Source organism: Somniosus microcephalus, unplaced genomic scaffold, assembly GCF_052327205.1.
Source record: "Somniosus microcephalus isolate GS21.2 unplaced genomic scaffold, FLI_Smic_1.0 unresolved_chr1, whole genome shotgun sequence".
Classification (NCBI taxonomy): Eukaryota; Metazoa; Chordata; class Chondrichthyes; order Squaliformes; family Somniosidae; genus Somniosus; species Somniosus microcephalus.
This window is the reverse complement of record NW_028225179.1, coordinates 146,369,941-146,388,670: the sequence shown is the minus strand read 5'-3', so window position 1 is coordinate 146,388,670 and position 18,730 is coordinate 146,369,941. Positions and strand designations below refer to the sequence as shown.

The following is an 18,730-nucleotide window of genomic DNA, read 5'->3' as shown; positions in this document are numbered from 1 at the left end:
GCCATTACACCCATGAGTCAATGCCACAGGAGTTCCACTGCTTTATAATACAAATGTTAATCTAGTGAGTCGGTCATATCCCATCAACATAACCGTCTATTTCTTCCTCCCTCATGTACTTATCTAGCTTTCCCTTAAATGCATCTATGCTATTTGCCTCAACTACTGATTGTGGTAACAAGTTCCACATTTCTCCTGAATTGAACAGCAAGTGCGAAGCTTGGTTGATATACAAATGTCAATAGAACCCAGAATAATTCAACTCACTTCTCCAACAGGAGTAAAAATGATCAAATGTTTGTTCTGAATCAGGCACAAAACAAATGAGAGTCTGAAGCAGCCTGATTGTCAAGGCTCTAAAAAATCATCCGATTGCCATATTGGCCATTGAAGCACAGGACAGCTTCTTTACCAATACTACTTTTCCCTGCTACAGTTTTATATATGTAGGCATCAACCCCACACGGCCCTGTGGTTGTAAGCAAGATAGAGTTAGCTGTGAGGTCTGAAACCTTGCACTGACTGGTGAGGGGGACCTATCCAAAACATTATAACCTGCCTTTGCCGCTTACAGATATTGACTGACTTGCTATTTATTTCTAGCATTTTCTGTTTTTATTATCAGTTCCATCATTCTACATTGAAGTATTTTCTGTTGTTCATGGAGAGGGGGAGGTGCAGTTTCTCTGTACAAGCTAAATGCGTGACGTGGTGTAGGGTTCTCAAAATTCCCACATTCCCCAGAGTTATTAATAAAGGGACCCTGAAGGACGAAGTTATAAGGGCACCCTAAACAAAATGGCTTCTGGACCTCATGGCAGAAGCCTGCAAGTTTGAAAAAAACCAGGGCCCTGCAAAACGGCAGGTCAGAGGACATGTCTGGGTCTGTGAGGGACTTGTTATTTCTCAAGCCAGACATTAGATAATGCAGAATATGCATTGAACCAATCAACTCAGGAAAGACTTAATCTTCAACCTATCAAACCTTTTGCATAAATAATCGGTTACAGTTCGAAGTAGCCACCAAGCCAGGAACATGCCGATTAAACATTATGAATAACAAATACCAAGACATTAAGGAACATTTAACAACGGGGCAACCACCAAAAAGCAGTTAAAGTGAACGAGTATAATCACTTTAGCGAGCCCGCCAAAAATGAGACAAAGAACTAACCCTGATTTGGCACGCAGATAAGGAACCTCCGAAGTAGTATAATTGTAGGCCCACCGGTAACTGGGAAAAGAACAAGATGAGGTGAGACGAGGCGAACGGCAAGACCGATAAGCAGAGAAGGGCAGCGTAGAAAAGCGTTGTGGACGAGCGGGCACACACCCCGGCCCAGGCATAAGCTGACGTGCGAAGCAGGGGTAGAAGAAGCAGCCGACGACCACGAGCATTGCGGTAACAAAGGGCCGGGTAAACTATACCTTTGGATCATTACCACTGCACAGCTAATGATCTAGGCCACCGCGACCAGGCCAACACCGAACCCCAACCGCAACAAAACTTCGACGATCAGACCACCACCAGAAGAACAAAACCCGAAGTTTCCATTCTGCAAGGTGAAGTACCCAACAAAGACTTTACTCCCTATCTCTAACGGAGGAAAAGAGGGTACTTTACTCAGACGACTCCACCGTCGCGCCCTGGGACCACGTGACGACGGCAGGCCCCAAAGGACACCAAGAGTGAACCCCAAAACCGCAACCGGCCCAATCGACAGGGTTCGACCTGTCCAGACACCCATATTGGTGAGCATAATCCCTGGCCCCTCACAGCACAATTAGTTAGATATTGGAGGTGGGACAAGGGTAAGGGGATTAATACTGTGATTTTTCCCTCGATGTGCCGTGTGTTCCCCATTCCCAATTAAGTATACTCTTGTAAGCTGGTAGCTGTTCCAGTAATTTTTCCAGAGTTGTAATTTTACTGTGACTTTTAATAAAAGTATGGTTTTCTTGTACCAAACCAGTTGTCTACTCCAATTCTGTATCGCCACCTGTACCTAAGTCCGGTGTCTAGAACCCAGGGGTGTGGGAGCGATTCGAACCGCTCAGAGACCCAGTCAGAGGCGAGCTGACTGTGCACAAGCCACCCCTTACAGTGGTGCACCTGAAATTCACAAAGATATAGTTAGCAAACAATAGTTAAATTTACCCATAAATTGGCCCAACTCCTGTTGGATGTAGATCCAGTAAGTTTTCTCAACGTAACCTCTCTCAGGGGCCTGGGTTTGAGTTTTGCTTTACTCATCTCTACTCTTGGTGCAGTTGTAGCTCGGTTTCCCCTCTGGTGTGGCTTCTGCTAGTATTGGTGCTCCTTTTGCAGCCATGACTATGTGCCCTGATGTGCCGTTCTCTGGTTATCTGGTGTGACCACATCTACAATTGATGTCCCTGTTGTGGCCGTGGCAGTTTTTGCCCTTTGCCCTCACCTGTTGTACCAACATTGTTTTCAGCTGCGGGACTCCTGGGCCTATACTGTATTCCCCATGAATGGCTCTCTAAACCCAGCAGTCAAACCGCAAATCCTTCACCCAGCGCTGCCACGTCTTGTGATCCCACTCCCTCAGTGTACAATATATCCTGTTACTCCCTGTGAACAACCTACACCAGGATCTTTACAGCACTACAGAGTGTGCCGTGCAGTGAAAGGGCCGATCAACTTGTACTGATCTGTAAACTGGTTTTTAGAATAACGTGAAACGCTCACTTTCTTCTTCAACAATACAAACGCAAGTCTGTGTTAAAGGTAAAGCATTTCAAAAATCCAAGCACTTTATCTAAATGACCCAGACTGCAGAACAATCCAAATCTGCTGATGTAAAATGTTTATGGTCACTTTATCTGTTGATTTGAAGAGCGGCAAAGCACAAATTACAGGATAATTACAATATGCGGATGTTTCCACTTGGGAGCGCTCAAGGCTGGAGGTCATGTATGTAAGATGGTCACTAGTAAATCCAATGGGGAGGGTTCAGGAGCGACTTCTTTACCCAGAGAGGGGTTGGTGTGTGGAACTCTCTACCACAGGGAGTGGATGCGGTGACAGGGTGAGAGGAGGCCCGTGTGGAGCATAAACACTGGTCTGGATAATTGAGCCGTATGACCTGTTTCTGTGCTGTAAATTCTATGTAATTCTATGCATTGCTCTCGTTCCAGGTTGGCAGCTCACCATCCTGCAGGTATTGTACTGAAGACACGAATGGCCAGCCACCTTCTTAGTGAACAATCACCTACGACTACAATCTCACTCTGACCTGCAAACTGTATCTTTGTTTGGCTGTCTCTGGTTTTCTATCTGCCTTTCCTTCTACGATCTTATGACCTTCTACCAACAGTAGCCTAGTGGTTATGTTACTGGACTAATACTCCAGGGAAACTGAGCTCATATCTCACTATGGCAGTTTGAGAATTTGAATTCAGTTTAAAAAGCTGGTACCAGTAAAAGTGGCCATGAAGTTGTCGGATTGTGGTAAAAATCTAATTGCAGTCCTTACTCAGTCTGGCCTGTATGTGGCTCCAATCCCACACCAATGTGGTTCACTCTTAACTGTCCTTTGAAGAGGCCGAGCCACTCAGTTGTATAAACACTGCTACAAAGAATAAGACTACAGAGGCTCACAAGGTCCACCACCACCTTCTCAGGTCAATTAATGCTACCTTGCCAACAATGCACACATCCTGAGAATTATTTTAAAACTGGGCAGTGCCTGGTATCTGCTCACTAATTATAATCTCGAGTATCTTCACAGGGTTTCTGACCTTTCTTGCTTCTTTCAATAACTTCAATCCATCCAGCATTCCCCTATCATTGGCTACCTTCAGCACGTGTCCCTCTATGATGAGAATCTGCTGCTGATTGTGCTGGTCACCCGCTACAATCCCTGAAGGTTCCCTCTCCAGGTCTGATCCTATCCTGGCCTTATCACTTACTGAATCGAATTCTATCCACCCAGCCTCAGAAAATCTCTTGCCGTCTCTCCCTGCAAGTTCCTGCACCTCGAAGGTCAGAAATCCTTTTTAAGCTGCTGATTAACAGACACTTTTCATATCTCTTCACCTTTGTATTGTATCCCTCTTTCTCCTTTATGAATATTGCACAATAACCACACCTCATGGGCTCCACCTTAGTTATAATTTTCTCAGCTGTTTCCCTTTCTTGTTCTATTTCTCCTGTTGTCCCTTTAGGTTATATTTTATTTAAATTCCAAGCATTCCCTTTTAATTTTCCTTCTGTCCACTATCCCTATTTTCACCTTTTATTTCTCTGGGGTTTTCTTTCCTGTATCTGGTCTCTGGTGTTGTGCTGTGTCACCTAATTCACACAGGGGTTTTATTTCACCTTACTTCTCCTCCACTCTATCCCTTTCCCCTTAACTTCTCAAGTGCTTTCCTGTTAAATCTGCCTCTGCTGTTCTTTAAGAAAATACCGAGAGTAATTGGTCTGCTTCTGTTTCCTGGTCCCTGTTGTTTTACCCGATTGCTGAAACTTTGCGCTGTTCGGGAGGCTTTGGAGGAAGTTTAACAAGTTCATGTCGACATTAAACACTTCACATCTGGAATATAAATAGGAGACACGTTCCACAGATCATCACTTGTCACGGAGACAGGATCGGTATCGATCTGATAACATACTGTACAAGAGACTTCACTCTGCATTCCAAGGGCTGATCAATTTACACTGATCTATTAAAATGGTGTTAGAATAAAGTGAAACTCTCACTTCCTGTCCCTGGTTCCTTCAGCAGCAATACAAAAGGCAGTCTGTGTAAGGACTGAGTAATTAAATTAATACAAACGCATTAGCTAAATATTGAGAGATGCTCAAACCCGAATCTGTGAACGCTCCTGGTTCAGGGTTAAGAACATAAGAAATAGGAGCAGGAGTAGGCCATACGGCCCCTCGGGCCTGCTCCGCCATTCAATAGGATCATGGCTGATCCGAATCTAGACTCACGTCCACTTCCCTGCACTCTCCCCGTAACCCCGAATTCCCTTATCTGCTAGGAAACTGTCTATCTCCATTTTAAATTTATTTAATGTTGCAGCTTCCACAGCTCTCTGGGGTAGCAAATTCCATAGATTTACTACCCTCTGAGTGAAGAAGTTTCTCCTCATCTCAGTTTTGAAAGGGCAGCCGCTTATTCTAAGATTATGCCCCCTAGTTCTAGTCTCACCCATCAGTGGAAACATCCTCACCGCATCCACCCGATCAAGCCCCCTCACAATCTTATATGTTTCGATAAGATCGCCTCTCATTCTTCTGAACTCCAATGAGTAGACGCCCAACCTACTCAACCTTTCCTCATACGTCAACCCCCTCATCTCCGGAATCAACTGAGTGAACCTTCTCTGAACCGCCTCGAGAGCAAGTATATCTTTTCTTAAATATGGAAACCAAAACTGTACGCAGTATTCCAGGTGTGGCCTCACCAATACCCTGTATAACTGAAGCAAGACTTCCCTGTTTTTATACTCCATCCCCCTTGCAATAAAAGCCAAGATTCCATTGGCCTTCCTGATCACCTGCTGCACCTGCATACTAACTTTTTGTGTTTCATGCACCAGGACCCCCAGATCCCTTTGTACTGTAGCACTTTGCAGTTTCTCTCCATTTAGATAATAACTTGCTCTTTGATTTTTTCTGCCAAAGTGCATAACCTCACACTTTCCAACATTATATTGCATCTGCCAAATCTCTGCCCACTCACTTAGCCTGTCTATGTCCTTTTGCAGGTTTTTTATGTCCTCCTCACTCACTGCTTTCCCTCCCATCTTTGTATCGTCGGCAAACTTGTATATGTTGCACTCGGTCCCTTCCTCCAAATCGTTAATATAGATTGTAAAGAGTTGGGGTCCCAGCACTGAGCCCTGCGGAACACCACTGGTTACTGCTTGCCAGCCCGAGAACGAACCATTTATCCCAACTCTTTGTTTTCTGTTAGATAGCCAATCTTCCACCCATGCCAGTATATTACCCCCAATCCCGTGATTTTTTTTATCTTGATCAGTAATCTTTTGTGTGGAACCTTGTCAAATGCCTTTTGGAAGTCCAAATACACTACATCCACTGGTTCCCCTTTATCCACCCTGTATGTTACGTCATCAAAGAATTCGAGCAAATTTGTCAAACATGACTTTGCCTTCATAAAACCATGCTGACTCTGTCCTATTAAATTATTGTGGTAAACCACTGTTTGTATTCCACTGTGTACATGTCTGTACATGCCTCGGCTGACTCCTCCCACGAGTCCAGGTATAAAGGTGACTGCTCCACAGTCCCTCTGTATTCTGGACTGGTCGACCACTCGAGGCACACCTTCATTCTCTTGTTAATAAAAGCCTGTTAGTTACTCGCTTAACCTCAGTCTTTTGAGTAATTGATAGCGCATCAATTATGTTTATCCAAATGCTCTGTTACTGTTTCCTTAATAATGGACTCCAACATTTTGCCAACCACAGATGTTAGGTTAACTGGTCTATAGTTTCCAGCCTTTTGTCTACTTCCCTTCTTAAATAAGGGTGTTACATTAGCTGTTTCCAATCTGCCGGGACCTTTCCTGAGTCCAGGGAGTTTTGGAAAATAATCACCAATGCATCCACAATCCCTACCGCCACTTCTCTCAAGACCCTAGGATGTAGGCCATCAGGTCTGGGGGATTTATCCGCCTTAAGTCCCATTATTTTACTGAGTACCATCTACTTAGATTTTAATCATGTTTAGCTCCTCCCCCCCCATTGCCCCGTTTGTCCAGTGTTGGGATATTTTTAGTGTCCTCTACTGTAAAGACTGATACAAAATATTTGTTCAGCGTCTTTGCCATCTCCATGTTCTCCACCACTAGTTTCCCGGTCCCATCCTCTAAGGGACCAATGTTCACTTTAGCCACCCTTTTTCTTTTTATATAGCTGTAGAAACTCTTGCTATCTGTTTTTTTATTTTTTGCGAGTTTACTTTCATAATCTATCTTCCCTTTCTTAATTAATCTTTTAGTTATTGTTTGCTGGCTTTTAAATGCTTCCTAATCTTCTATCCTCCCACTAGATTTCGCTAATTTATATGCCCTTGTTTTCAGTCGGATACTATCCTTCATTACTTTACTAAGCCACGATGGCTGTCTTTTCTTTTACTCCCCTTTTTTTTCCTCAGTGGAATATATTTACCTGTGTCTGTATTTTATTTTACACGGTGTCTCCTCACCTTAAACTCTTCAGTAGCTTCTTCCAGTGGCAGCACCTCGTGGTTTTGATGACCTTTTGAAATCTGACAAACGACACAGATGGGCTGTTTGTCAGTTTTACAAAAAACCTTCAGCTTCTCCTTGTGGCGGCTGCATTCCTGCTGACTTTTAGCACTTTGATCACTTTTTACAAATATCTCCACGATGTTGGCGAGGGTGCGATTGGGTCTCAGGTTCCTGGAGCAAGTCTCCTTTCTACAGACAGGACAGGCGGCGGTGACAGCGCTCTCCCAGTACCGGGTTATACAGGATCGGCAGAAGTTGTGATCACAGTCGAGTAAGACAGGGTCTTTATACAGATCATGGCACACAGCACAGGAAAGTTCACCTTCCATCTCGAAGGATTCTCGAAGGACTGGTCACCTTGCACTGTGCTCGAAGCAAAATGGTGAACAGAGTAAAGTGAAACACTTTCAGTTTCTGTTCCTGATTCCAGCAGCAACATTATAAACCACCGCCCAGAAAAGGGCAGGGAAGAGTGATAAATATAGATGGATTGTTGAAAAACCAGGCTGGTTGGTTCACATATTTTGTTCAGGGAACCTGCCACCCCTTCCCAGTCTGGCCTGAATGTATCTCAGCTCCTGCAAGAATATAGATATGTTTTACATTATTCAAATACAGAACAAAGACAGAACAGCTAATCTAGACAGAATTAATTTAAACTGTGCTGACAGGCTTTTGATCACAGCAAGGGCGAGTGTAAGAGAAGGAAATTACTGCAGTATAAATAAGGCAAGAGGTTCATTTTACTAGAGCATAACATCAAAGATTTGTATAACAGATTATGGGGGCTAAATTGGGCCGTGTAGTGCCCGCTTTTTAGTTGCTATGCCGCCACATAATACTCAAAAATTTGGTGGGAGATGTGCACACAGTTCCGATGGGAAGTGCGTAGGATGCCATCTTGGTAAAGGGGTTTGTGCGCGCACGCCAAACGACCACCGGCAGCACGTAGAGCAGCGAGATGACGATGTGAATCAGAGTGCAATGCGGATTTGATGCCACCTCTGCTATTTTGAAACTCCTCACTCCAGGCAACACCCTGTCTTAACCTCGCACAGCTGAACACGACCTTAATAAAGACTTGCATTTATATAGCGCCTTTCACAACCAGCGGGCGTCTCAAAGTGCTTTACAGTCAATTAAGTACTTTTTGAAGAGTAGTCACTGCTGTAAGGTAGAAAATGTGACAGCCAATTTATGCACAGCAAGCTCCCACAAACAGCAATGTGATCATGTGTCAGCCTGTGGCTCAGTTGGTAGCAACCTCGCTTCTGCGTCAGAAGGTTGTGGGTTCAAGTCTCACTCCAGAAAATCAGCTCATACATACTTGAAAAGTTGAGGTATCACAATCCAAAGATGAATTCCAAACTCTTTATTGAAACCTGATGTGCTCCCTATGCCCTATGCTAAGACATGTATTTATACCAAGAACAAAAGTGGACCCAGCACTGACCTCTCGGGGACACCACTTCCAATCTACCCCAATCGGAGCAACATCCATTTGTTTCCCGTCTGTCAACCAACTTTCTATCCAAGCTACAGAAAATGCTGGAAATACTCAGGTCAGGCAGCATCTGTTTCGAGAGAAACAGATTCAATGTTTCTGATTGAAGACCTTTCATCAGAACTGAAAGAAGTTAGAAAGTTTATAAGCCAGTGAAAAAGGGGAAAAGTGGGTGGAGAGAAAAAACAAAAGGGAAGGTCTGTGATAGGGTGGAGGGCAGGAGAGATTAAATGACAAAAGGGATGATGGTGCAAGGCAAAAGAGGGTGGTAATGGGACAAGTAAAGGAACAAGAGATGGGTCGAGAGGAGCTGTAAATGGGAACAGCAGAACCATTACCAGTAGCTGCTGTCCGAATAAAAAGGGAGCAGTGGTTCTGATCTGAAATTGTTGAGCTCGATGTCGAGTCCGGAAGGCTGTAAAGCTCATCGAAAGACGAGATGCTGTTCCTCGAGCTTGCGTCGAGTGTCATTGGTACGGTGTCGGAGGCCGAGGACAGAGTGGTCAGAGCGGGAGTGGGACGGAGAATTCAGAGGACAAGCGAGCGGAAGCTCGGGGTCGGGCTGGCGGACTGAAGGGAGGAGTCCGGCGGAGCAACCGCCCAATCTGGGGGTTGGGTCTCCCCGATGTGGGGAGGAGATTGTAACCCCATTGCCCTCACATTCAATCTGCTTGTGCAACCGGGCGGGGGATGTTGGAGAGAGGCTGTGTCTCAGGGCCCTGGGGACAGGGACGGGGCCAGGCAGGGACAGTGCTCTCCCAGCACCGGCTGCTCCAGGCTGCCCAGGAGCAGTGAGCCGGGCTCTTTACCCCCGGGGCGCGCAGCCGCTGCTCAAACCGCCCGGCCCCGCACACCTGCGCGTTTTTTCAAACCCTCCGACGTCAGACGCGCGGGCCACTTTTTTCTCTCTTGCCCCGCCCGGTTACGTCACTCCGGTTTTCTTTGGACGCACGTGCCTTCTTGACACTTCCCCACCCCCAGCAGCCCCCCCTCCCGGCGCCAAATTCAAACTGGCTCCGGGGCAGCACTTCAGCCCTTGCTGCATCTGTTGGTCGAATTGCTGCAAAAGCACAGGGCTCAATTTTGCCAGTGTGGGCGGGCTGGGTCGTGTCAGTTGTCGTCATGTCAGGACCCCGACTCCAAAGTGAAGTGGGTCAAAAGTGTGATTTTCCCCTAATTGGGCACTTGATTTCCAGCGTGTGGGATCCCCTGGCCCAATGAGTCTTTTCATACAGAAAGTCCCCTCCAATGATGTCATCAATGCAGCTGGATTTAAGGACTGCAAGCAGCCTTGCTTCTTCTGGAGACTGCAAACTTTATGGTGATTGTAGTAAGGAATTCATTGATCGACTATATCCACCAGCAAGCAAAAGCGTGCTCCACGCTTCAATGAGCCCCCCCTCCAAGCTCTGGTGGATGCAGCAAGATCGAATAAGGAGGTGCTCTTCCCTTCCACAGGGGGAAAAAAGCCACCCCAGCAGACTAAAGCTGTGTGGCTGCAAGTGGCCCAGGAGGTCAACTCCATATCGATGAGCCGCAGAACCTGGCTGCAATGCAGGAAGAATTTATGACTTTCTCCGGACAGGAAAAGTGAGTATGACTTACCCATCTCCCTCAATCTGATCGCCATTGCCTCTCCTCACCAGCACTCTGCTTTGCTAACCTCTTCCTCCACATCACTCTTACATCCCTGCACCATTACCCATTCCCTCTCTCTCTATGGTCACATTCACTTAACTATTCGACCATGTAGCCCACACACTCCCTATCACTGTGATGCAACAACAACTTACAACACACAGGGAGGGCCCTTTGTCTCCTAAGCATCTATGCTATGGATTCTCCACACTCACTCCTTCATTCTCACTCAAGCTCCACTTGTGTCCCTCATTGCAGGAAAAGAGAGCCCACAATAAGAGGGAAAGAGCCATGACAGGAGGAGGGCCACACTTAGTAGCCCAGCAGACCGCCTGGGAGGCGGCGGCGGCCCTGGAAATCATCGGGATCGAGGAGGATTCCCAAGTGGGGGACGGACAGACAGGCGCATCACAGCAAGCTGCTGACAGAATAGTTTGGCATCTCTCTCATTGACATTGCATGAGTCACTGACAATGAATCTGATACGCTAACAGATGGACTTATGATCATCTGCACAATTCAATGTGCATGGAACCTTGACCTCACATCTCAACTCCTTCCTTTACTCCCCCACAGGACCAACGAAAGCCCCCCTCCCCCCCTGTCCCGGGGGAAGAGCCTGAGCCTACAGACTCCTCAGAGGAAGTTGCAACCTCTGAGGGCACAGCGTCTGCAGAATTCAGCGCACCCAGCACCAGCGCAGATACTCACACCTCGGTGGGACCTTCATGAAATAGTGTTGGCACCTGGTGTATCACAGCTCATAAGCATCAGCAGATGGTGGAGACAGGGACAGCAGTGGAGAGTCCCCGTCGGAGGACGCAGGACTCTGCCAACTCAGCTCAGCTGCATGTCGACCCTGTGCCTCCAGGTCCATCCAGGAGAGCGGTTTTGGAACTCCAGGAACAGGTTTAGGAGTCTCTGGCAGGTTTTGTCTCCAGGGTCACTGCGAGTGTGGAGGGAATGGAGGAGTTCATCGCAAACATGAGTAGAGCTTTTGTGGAGGCATGGGGCATGAACCCATCACCATGGAGAGGATAGCAACCTCCATGGAAAGGATGGCTACCTCTGTTGTAAGGCTGGCTACTGTTAGATCCGTGGTTCAGTGGATAAATAATTACACGGATGCTGTACATAACAAATAACAGGTCTTTACTGGAGGAGGGTAATCTCTAGACTGGGGTACAGAGGCATGCGCACAGCTTATATACCGGTGTGGTCACTGCCGGTACTACAGTATACAGGAGCTGTAAAAAGTAGTTCTGACTTAAAGCACATACACTACAATTCCTCCCTTTTTAGATTAATAATACCCTTAATATTCAAATAACAATTACATTTTTACATGTACATTCAATAACAAAAGTCCATTTATAGATTCAGTCTTTGGGGCGGCTTCCTGCCCCTTTCGGGATAGCGCCTTTCTGGAGGTTCTTGTTCTTGGTGCAGAGGCGATTCTGACCCCTTTTCATCGGGTAGTTCATCGGGTTCCACTGCTACTGGGTCTGAAGTAGATGCTACCGTTATGTCGGGTTCATCCCCAGGTACTCGAGACATGGGGTTGACGCATTCCTGTGATGCTAAGATCTGATCGACGTGGCGTCTCACAATGTTCTCCCCGACATCCACTGTGTACATTAATGGCCCCTGCCTTGTACATATCGTTCCGGGTTGCCACTTCTCTGTTCGATAGTCCCGGGCCAAGACTGGTTGCCCTACATTGAAGCTCCTTGTCGGCTTCTCATTGATGTGCTGGAATTGTTTGTCCTCAACATTTCTTCGCACATTTGGTCTGAGCAAGTCCAGACGAGATCTCAACCTTCGGTTAAAAGAACATCATGGCCGGGGTCTGGTTGGTAACTGCATGTGTCGCGTTTCGGTAGGCTAATAAGCAATTGTCCATCTTATGCTGTAGTGGAATTTTCTCGTCGCACATGGCCTTTATCGCCTTCTTAAAGGTTTGTACGAACCTCTCAGCCAATCCATTGGTGGCTGGATGATACGGGGCGGATGTGTAATGTCTTATCCCATTCCTTTTCATGAATTTTTGGAACTCGTCGGACACAAACTGTGGTCCATTATCAGAGCAGATCTGCTCTGGCAACCTGTTGTATCCGTGTGTTAATAGAGACACTGAAGGCAGGAGTTGGTTTCACAGGTGTTTACTGAACAAAGTCTGGAGGTGAACTAACTGATACAACACAATATACAGGCTTATATAGCCCGAGTGGCCATTACCGGCATTACAGTACACAGGGGGCTCTTAAAGGCACATACACTACACAACCCGTTTCTGGCAAATATGGTCTGTAGGACTGCAATCGTTTTCTCTGTAGTGGTTGAAGACATCGTTATCACCTCAGGCCACTTTGAATGAGCATCCACTGCTATTAAGAACATTGAATCCATGAATGGACCAGCAAAATCAATGTGCACCCGTTGCCATGGAGAGGAGGGCCACTCCCATGGGTGTAGAGGGGCATGTGGTGGTGCATTTTGGACCTTCTGGCATCCTAAGCAGCTCTTAGTTAGGTCTTCGATTTGTTGATCGATTCCCGGCCACCACACAAGCCCTAGCTAGGCTTTTCATTCACACTCCCCCCAGATGACCTTCGCATGTAGCTCATTTAGCACTCTCTCCCTTAACCTGGGTGGAATCACCACTCTGGATCCACACATCACTGTCCCCTGGCATACTGACAGCTGTTCTCTTCTGGATGAGAATGCTGGCAACAGTGAGTCGCCATGTGTTGGCCATCCCCTCACCGTCAATTCATATACCCGTGACAGCGTCGGATCATTGCGGGTCTCCTTCTCTATATCCGCGTTCGTTACTGGCAATCGTTCAATTATCGACGAATAAAATATCTCGATAGGGTCCACTGCTGGTGCTTCCTCCACAGTAGGCAGTGGCAGGCCCGATAGCCCATCAGCGTTCCCATGCTGTCTCGTGCCTTTATATTCTATTTCATATTGATTCGCCCCTAGAAACAGGGACCATCTTTGTAACCGCTGTGCAGTCATTACTGGCACGCCCTTCTTAGGATTAAAGATGGAGACAAGTGGTTGGTGGTTAGTCAGCAAGGTGAACTTCTGTCCATGCAGATAGTGGTTGAATTTTTTTACTCCCCATACTAGGCTGAGGGCCTCCCTGTCAATCTGGGCGTAGTTGTGCTCGGCTGAGGTTAGTGACCGAGACGCAAAGGCTACTGGCCTCTCCAACCCGTCTGGGAATTTGTGCGACAGCACCGCTCCAATGCTGTAGGGTGATGCATCACATGCCAAACGAATTGGTAATGCTGGGTTGAAATGGGCCAACACCTCTTTTGATGTGATCAATTCTTTACACTTCTGGAAAGCTCATCTACGTTCGTCATCCCACTTCCATGATACCCCTGTTTGCAGTAGGGTGTTCAGTTGGTGTAATACCGTAGACAAATTTGGTAAGAACTTGTGGTAATAGTTTACCAGCCCGAGGAACGACCTCAGTTGTGACACATTTTCCGGTGCTGGAGCCTTGACTACTGCCTCAATCTTGTCAGGGGACTTATGTAACCCCTCTTCATTGATGACGTGGCCTCAATACGAGATCTGTTTCTGGAAACACTCGCACTTGTGGCGATTAGCTCGTAGCCCATATTCCTTTAATCTGGTGAGCACCTTCTCCAAGTTAGCGAGGTGATCACCGTCATTTTCGCCCGCGACCAAGATGTCGTCCAAATAACACTGGGTCCCTGGAATCCCTTGCAGGACCTGATCCATCGCCCTTTGCCAGATAGCCGGAGCCGAGGCTACTCCAAACACCAGCCGGTTGTATTGATAGAGACCTTTATGGGTGTTGATCGTAAGGTAATGTTTCGAAGCTTCTTCTACCTCCATTTGCAAGTACACCTGGGCTGGATCAATTTTGGTGAAGCGTTTACCACCAGATAGCGAGGCGAAAATATCCTCAATTCGTGGAAGCGGATATTGCACCGTGTGAAGGACTGGGTTCACGGTCACCTTAAAATCCCCACAGATGCGGACCTTCTTTGGTTCCCCAGGCATATTACTCAACGACCTCTTCATTACAGGAACGATGGGTATAGCCCACTCGCTCCAGTCCACTTTGGACAGTACTCCTGAACGTTCCAACCCTTCCAGCTCTGCTTCAACCGCTGGTCTGATCGCATAAGGCACTGGTCTGGCCTTCAGAAACTTTGGGCTTGCATTATCCTCTATTTCAATTGTTGCTGTTATTCCTTTTAGTGTTCCTAGTCCCTCCTGGAACACTTCTTTTGCGTCAGTTAGCATTTTTGACAGTCGTCCAGGTGTGACGTCGTCATACTTTTTGGCCTCCACCTTCAGTGCCTGTATGGAATGCCAATCTAAATGTATCTTCCGGATCCATTCACGCCCTAGCAGTGGTGGTCCTCCATTTGGCAATACATATATATCCATTTTAGGTATTTCCTGATCTATATGTCACTTTCACCCTTATTTTCCCTTTGGGGTAGACTTTTTGCCCCGTATATGTCTTCAAGACAATCTCTGTAGCCTTCAAGGGTATGTGTGAAAATAGCCGCTTGTAGTCTCTTTGATTTATGACTGTTAGAGCTGACCCTGTGTCCAATTCCATTTCCACTTGGACTCCGTCTATCTTGAGTGTAACCCAGATAGTCTGGTGATCCTCCATTTCGGTTACATTATGTAGTTTCAGACAACCCAGCTCCTTGCTTCCGGAGTCTGTGTCACTTTTCTGTTCGTCTGAACCACTGTCCATCACCTGGTGTACCTTTTTGTACTTCTCCTGTGGAGATTTCTTACTGTTGGTTTTCTTCCCAGACCTGCAGACTCTTGCTATGTGTCCTGCTTTCCCACACTGTCTGCACACTTGGTCCCTGAACCAACAATCTTTCTGGCCATGTGTTGTTCTGCCGCAGCGATAGCACTTCCCTGTTCCATAGGTCATTTTGTTGGTGCCATATTCTTGCGGTCTCCGTTGTATCTCTGCAGCGCCCCTTGCGGCTGCTTCGTGTGATACTGCCATACTGAAAGCTTTGTCCAGCGTAAGGTCCTTTTCTGACAGAAGCCGTTTCTGGGTTCCTTCACTTTGTAGCCCACACACAAACTTGTCCCTTAACGTGTCTGCTAGTCCTGCTCCAAACTGGCAGTATTTCGATAGCTTGCGCAGTTCAGTTAGGTACTCAGCATTGCTTTCGTCTTTGTGTTGGTTCCTTTTATGGAACTTAAATCGTTCTGCTATCAGCAGCGGTGTGGGGTTTAAGTGGTCCTGTAGGATTTCTACTATGCTTTCAAAATTCTTGTTTACCGGCTTCTCTGGGGTTATTAGGTTTCGCAGTAACCCATAAGTTTTTGCACCCATGGAATTGAACAGAACCAGTGCTTTATTAGCATCTGGCACTTCATTCGCCCTGCAGTACACCCCAATACGTTCCGCATGTCGCCCAATCTTCGACGTCATTGTCGAACGTAGAGATACTGCCACTCTTCAGCATCCTTGGTTGTGCGTTAACTATCACCAATGGCGCCTCCCGCGCTTCCCCTTCTTCTCCGCTGGCACAAAATGGCGTCTCCCACGCTTTCCTTCCTTCCCGCGCTCGCCCGTCTTCTCCGCTGCGGCTTCGCAAAATGGCGTCTCCCGCGCTCTTCCTTCTTCTCCGCGGCTCAATGGCGCCTCCCGCGCTCTCCCTGCTTCTCCGCGGCTCAATGGCATCTCCCGCGCTCTCCCTGCTTCTCTGCGGCTCAATGGCATCTCCCCTTGCTTCGCCCCGCGGACCCTGATCAGCCCGTGATCCCTGGCTGTGCTCTGCGCGTTCCTCTCTTGATATTTGTCGACGCCGCTCAGTCTAGAACCCGGCTTTTTCTTACCCTCTCTCCGGTTTGCAGTATTTTTCCTCGACGCCGCTCGGTGATCAACACCCGGCTGCGCCCTGCTCTCTTCACCCTCTTTCTTACCCCGTCGACGCTCCTCGGCTCTCTCTCTCTGCCGTCGGTCGGCTCCAGCCACCGCTGCTCGGGAAGGGTCTGCTCTGGACCTGTCGTCGGTCTCTTACTGCTCGTTGTGGCTGGGGAACCAAGCCCGGCTCTCCACAGCCTCCCCAGCGAAGTTGGATCTCTGCCTGACTGCTGGGCGGTTGCTCGCGGTCGATGCCCGTGTTCCTGGACTCGACTATTTTTTTTTTCTGTTTTATGTTGCAGGTAGATTCGCATCGACACTCGTCGCCACTGTTAGATCCGTGGTTCAGTGGATAAATAATTACACGGATGCTGTACATAACAAATAACAGGTCTTTACTGGAGGAGGGTAATCTCTAGACTGGGGTACAGAGGCATGCGCACAGCTTATATGCTGGTGTGGTCACTGCCGGTACTACAGTATACAGGAACTGTAAAAAGTAGTTCTGACTTAAAGCACATACACTACAGCTACCGTAGAGGAGAAGATTGCTACGGCCATGGAGGAGCTTAGTCACCAGGGTATTGAAAACATGGTCACTGTCGAATAGACTGACATCTCTTGAAGAGCGATGGTCAGCAATTGAGCATAGAAACCAGACCTTCATGGAAGTCCTCTGGAGTAAGAGTTCCAGTGCAGAAACGGGTCCTCATGGCCACCCTGAAGTGCAGCAAGGTGCTGTCAAGCCACTTGCTTGGTCTGAAGTGGGGCTGTCCCATGAGAGGGATGTTGGTGGCAGACAACAAGTGGGGGCTCTTCTCCAAGCGCTCACACGACCATGCCACTGCAAACCCTCAGTCAGAGCCCCACCAGAGTGCTCACCCAACTGAGGTGGGCGTCTCAGCCCCTGCACAGTCGCAGGAGCAACAGACTGTTGACGAGCTCTCACAGGTTCGCAACCCCAGAGGACGGCCATCAAAGCTGTTGAAACAGGAGCAGCAAGAAAGTGAGCAAGGGGCCTCCACATCTGCTGAAGCCACAGGGGAAGCACCATGTAGGAGCATGTGTAAGAGGAAGATAAAGCACAAGTAGTCACAAGGGTAGTCACTTGGGTGTTCTGTTGTATTGACTTTTGACAAGCCATCCTTGAATTGTTATGATAAACAGATTTGATGGCAAACTGTTGAAGTTGTGGCCTGTGTCATTTCGTAAATGGGACTTCCACATTGAGGGCTTAGGGCAACTTGCAATTGTCAGTATGGTGGTCAGGGTGATTGGACAAGAACCTGTGGATTCCTTTGTGGATGCTCTGGTAAGAAGGTGCGAGGAAAAAGTGTTTGATTGTGCAGACTAAGCAAATCTGGCCAAGATGAGTGCATCCCTTGCATCCCGGGCAGCAATGTGGTTGCGTGCTGGTGCCTTCTGGCCTGTGCAGCTTCAGGTGGGTGAGCAGCAGCTTGGCACTGCTGTTGTTGCTGGTGCTGTTGTTCAGGGTTCTGCTGCTGCCGCGGCTGGTCTTCGTCCAAATCTGATGTCCAGGAGGAAAGGAAATAAATGGTTTTCATGTTTCTGGTATATGCCTCAGTTGAGGAAGCGCTCAGTCAAGGTGGGGAGAGGGGTTTCCCAGGAGGTCACACTGGAGATGGGTGTCAGGCTCCAAACTTCCAGAACAATGAGTAGGCCTGTTAAAGGTTCCCCAGACCTGAGACAACAAAGTTCTGCCACCTGCAACACACAGTTTATCGCCATCTGATCCCACCCTGATATCCCCCGCCATTCCCCACCTTTCGCCTTCACTCCCGCTCCTTTCCCACCGCGGCCACTGGCCACACTTCCCCAAGGGCCGCCAGCGTCACTCACCCTCAGACCAGGGGGTGTCCAACACACGGCACGGCCCGGCCCGCCGATTTGCCTTCAGAGGCGGACTGACTATCGGGAAATGTCCCCGAGTGTCCCCCGGACCCTCCACCGGTCAATTTGGGCTCTGGAACTTTCTGAAGCCGCTCTGTCCCGGGGCTCCCCCCGCGCATGCTCGCCGCTCCTGCAATCACAGCCTCCGATTCCCCCCTCTCGCCCCGCCGCCCGCGCATGCTCGCCGCTCCTCCAATCACAGCCTCCCATTTCCCCCCGCTCGCCGCGCATGCTCGCCGCTCCTGCAATCACAGCCTCCCATTTCCCCCCGCTCGCCGCGCCCCCCGCGCATGCTCGCCGCTCCTCCAATCACAGCCTCCCATTTCTCCCGTTGGGTTTTGAGTGCTCCGCTCCGCCCGCTCTCCAGCCGCCTTCACTCGCTCCGCCCCGCCTGCTCTCCAGCCGCCTTCACTCGCCCTGCCCGCTCTCCAGCCGCGTTTACTCGCTCTGCGGCGGTGCCGCGCTCCTCTGCCCGGCAGTGAAACACCGCGTAAAGTGAGACAGATCTGATCATAAATGGTGGAGCAG

General features: G+C 48.3%; 1 protein-coding gene across 1 annotated transcript in view; it reads right to left on the bottom strand.

The window, feature by feature from the left end:
- Positions 1-18,350, bottom strand: part of LOC147096203 (zinc-binding protein A33-like) — a 45,871-nt gene extending 27,521 nt beyond the window's left edge. Inside the window, exons 1-2 of the mRNA XM_085975072.1 lie at positions 18,152-18,350; positions 7,205-7,828 (exon numbers count right to left, since the gene is read on the bottom strand). Of these exons, the coding sequence (XP_085831198.1) occupies positions 7,205-7,579 (375 nt within the window). The 5' untranslated portion in view covers positions 7,580-7,828; positions 18,152-18,350. The remainder of the gene's footprint in view (positions 1-7,204; positions 7,829-18,151) is intronic.
- Between the last annotated feature and the right edge of the window lie 380 nt (positions 18,351-18,730).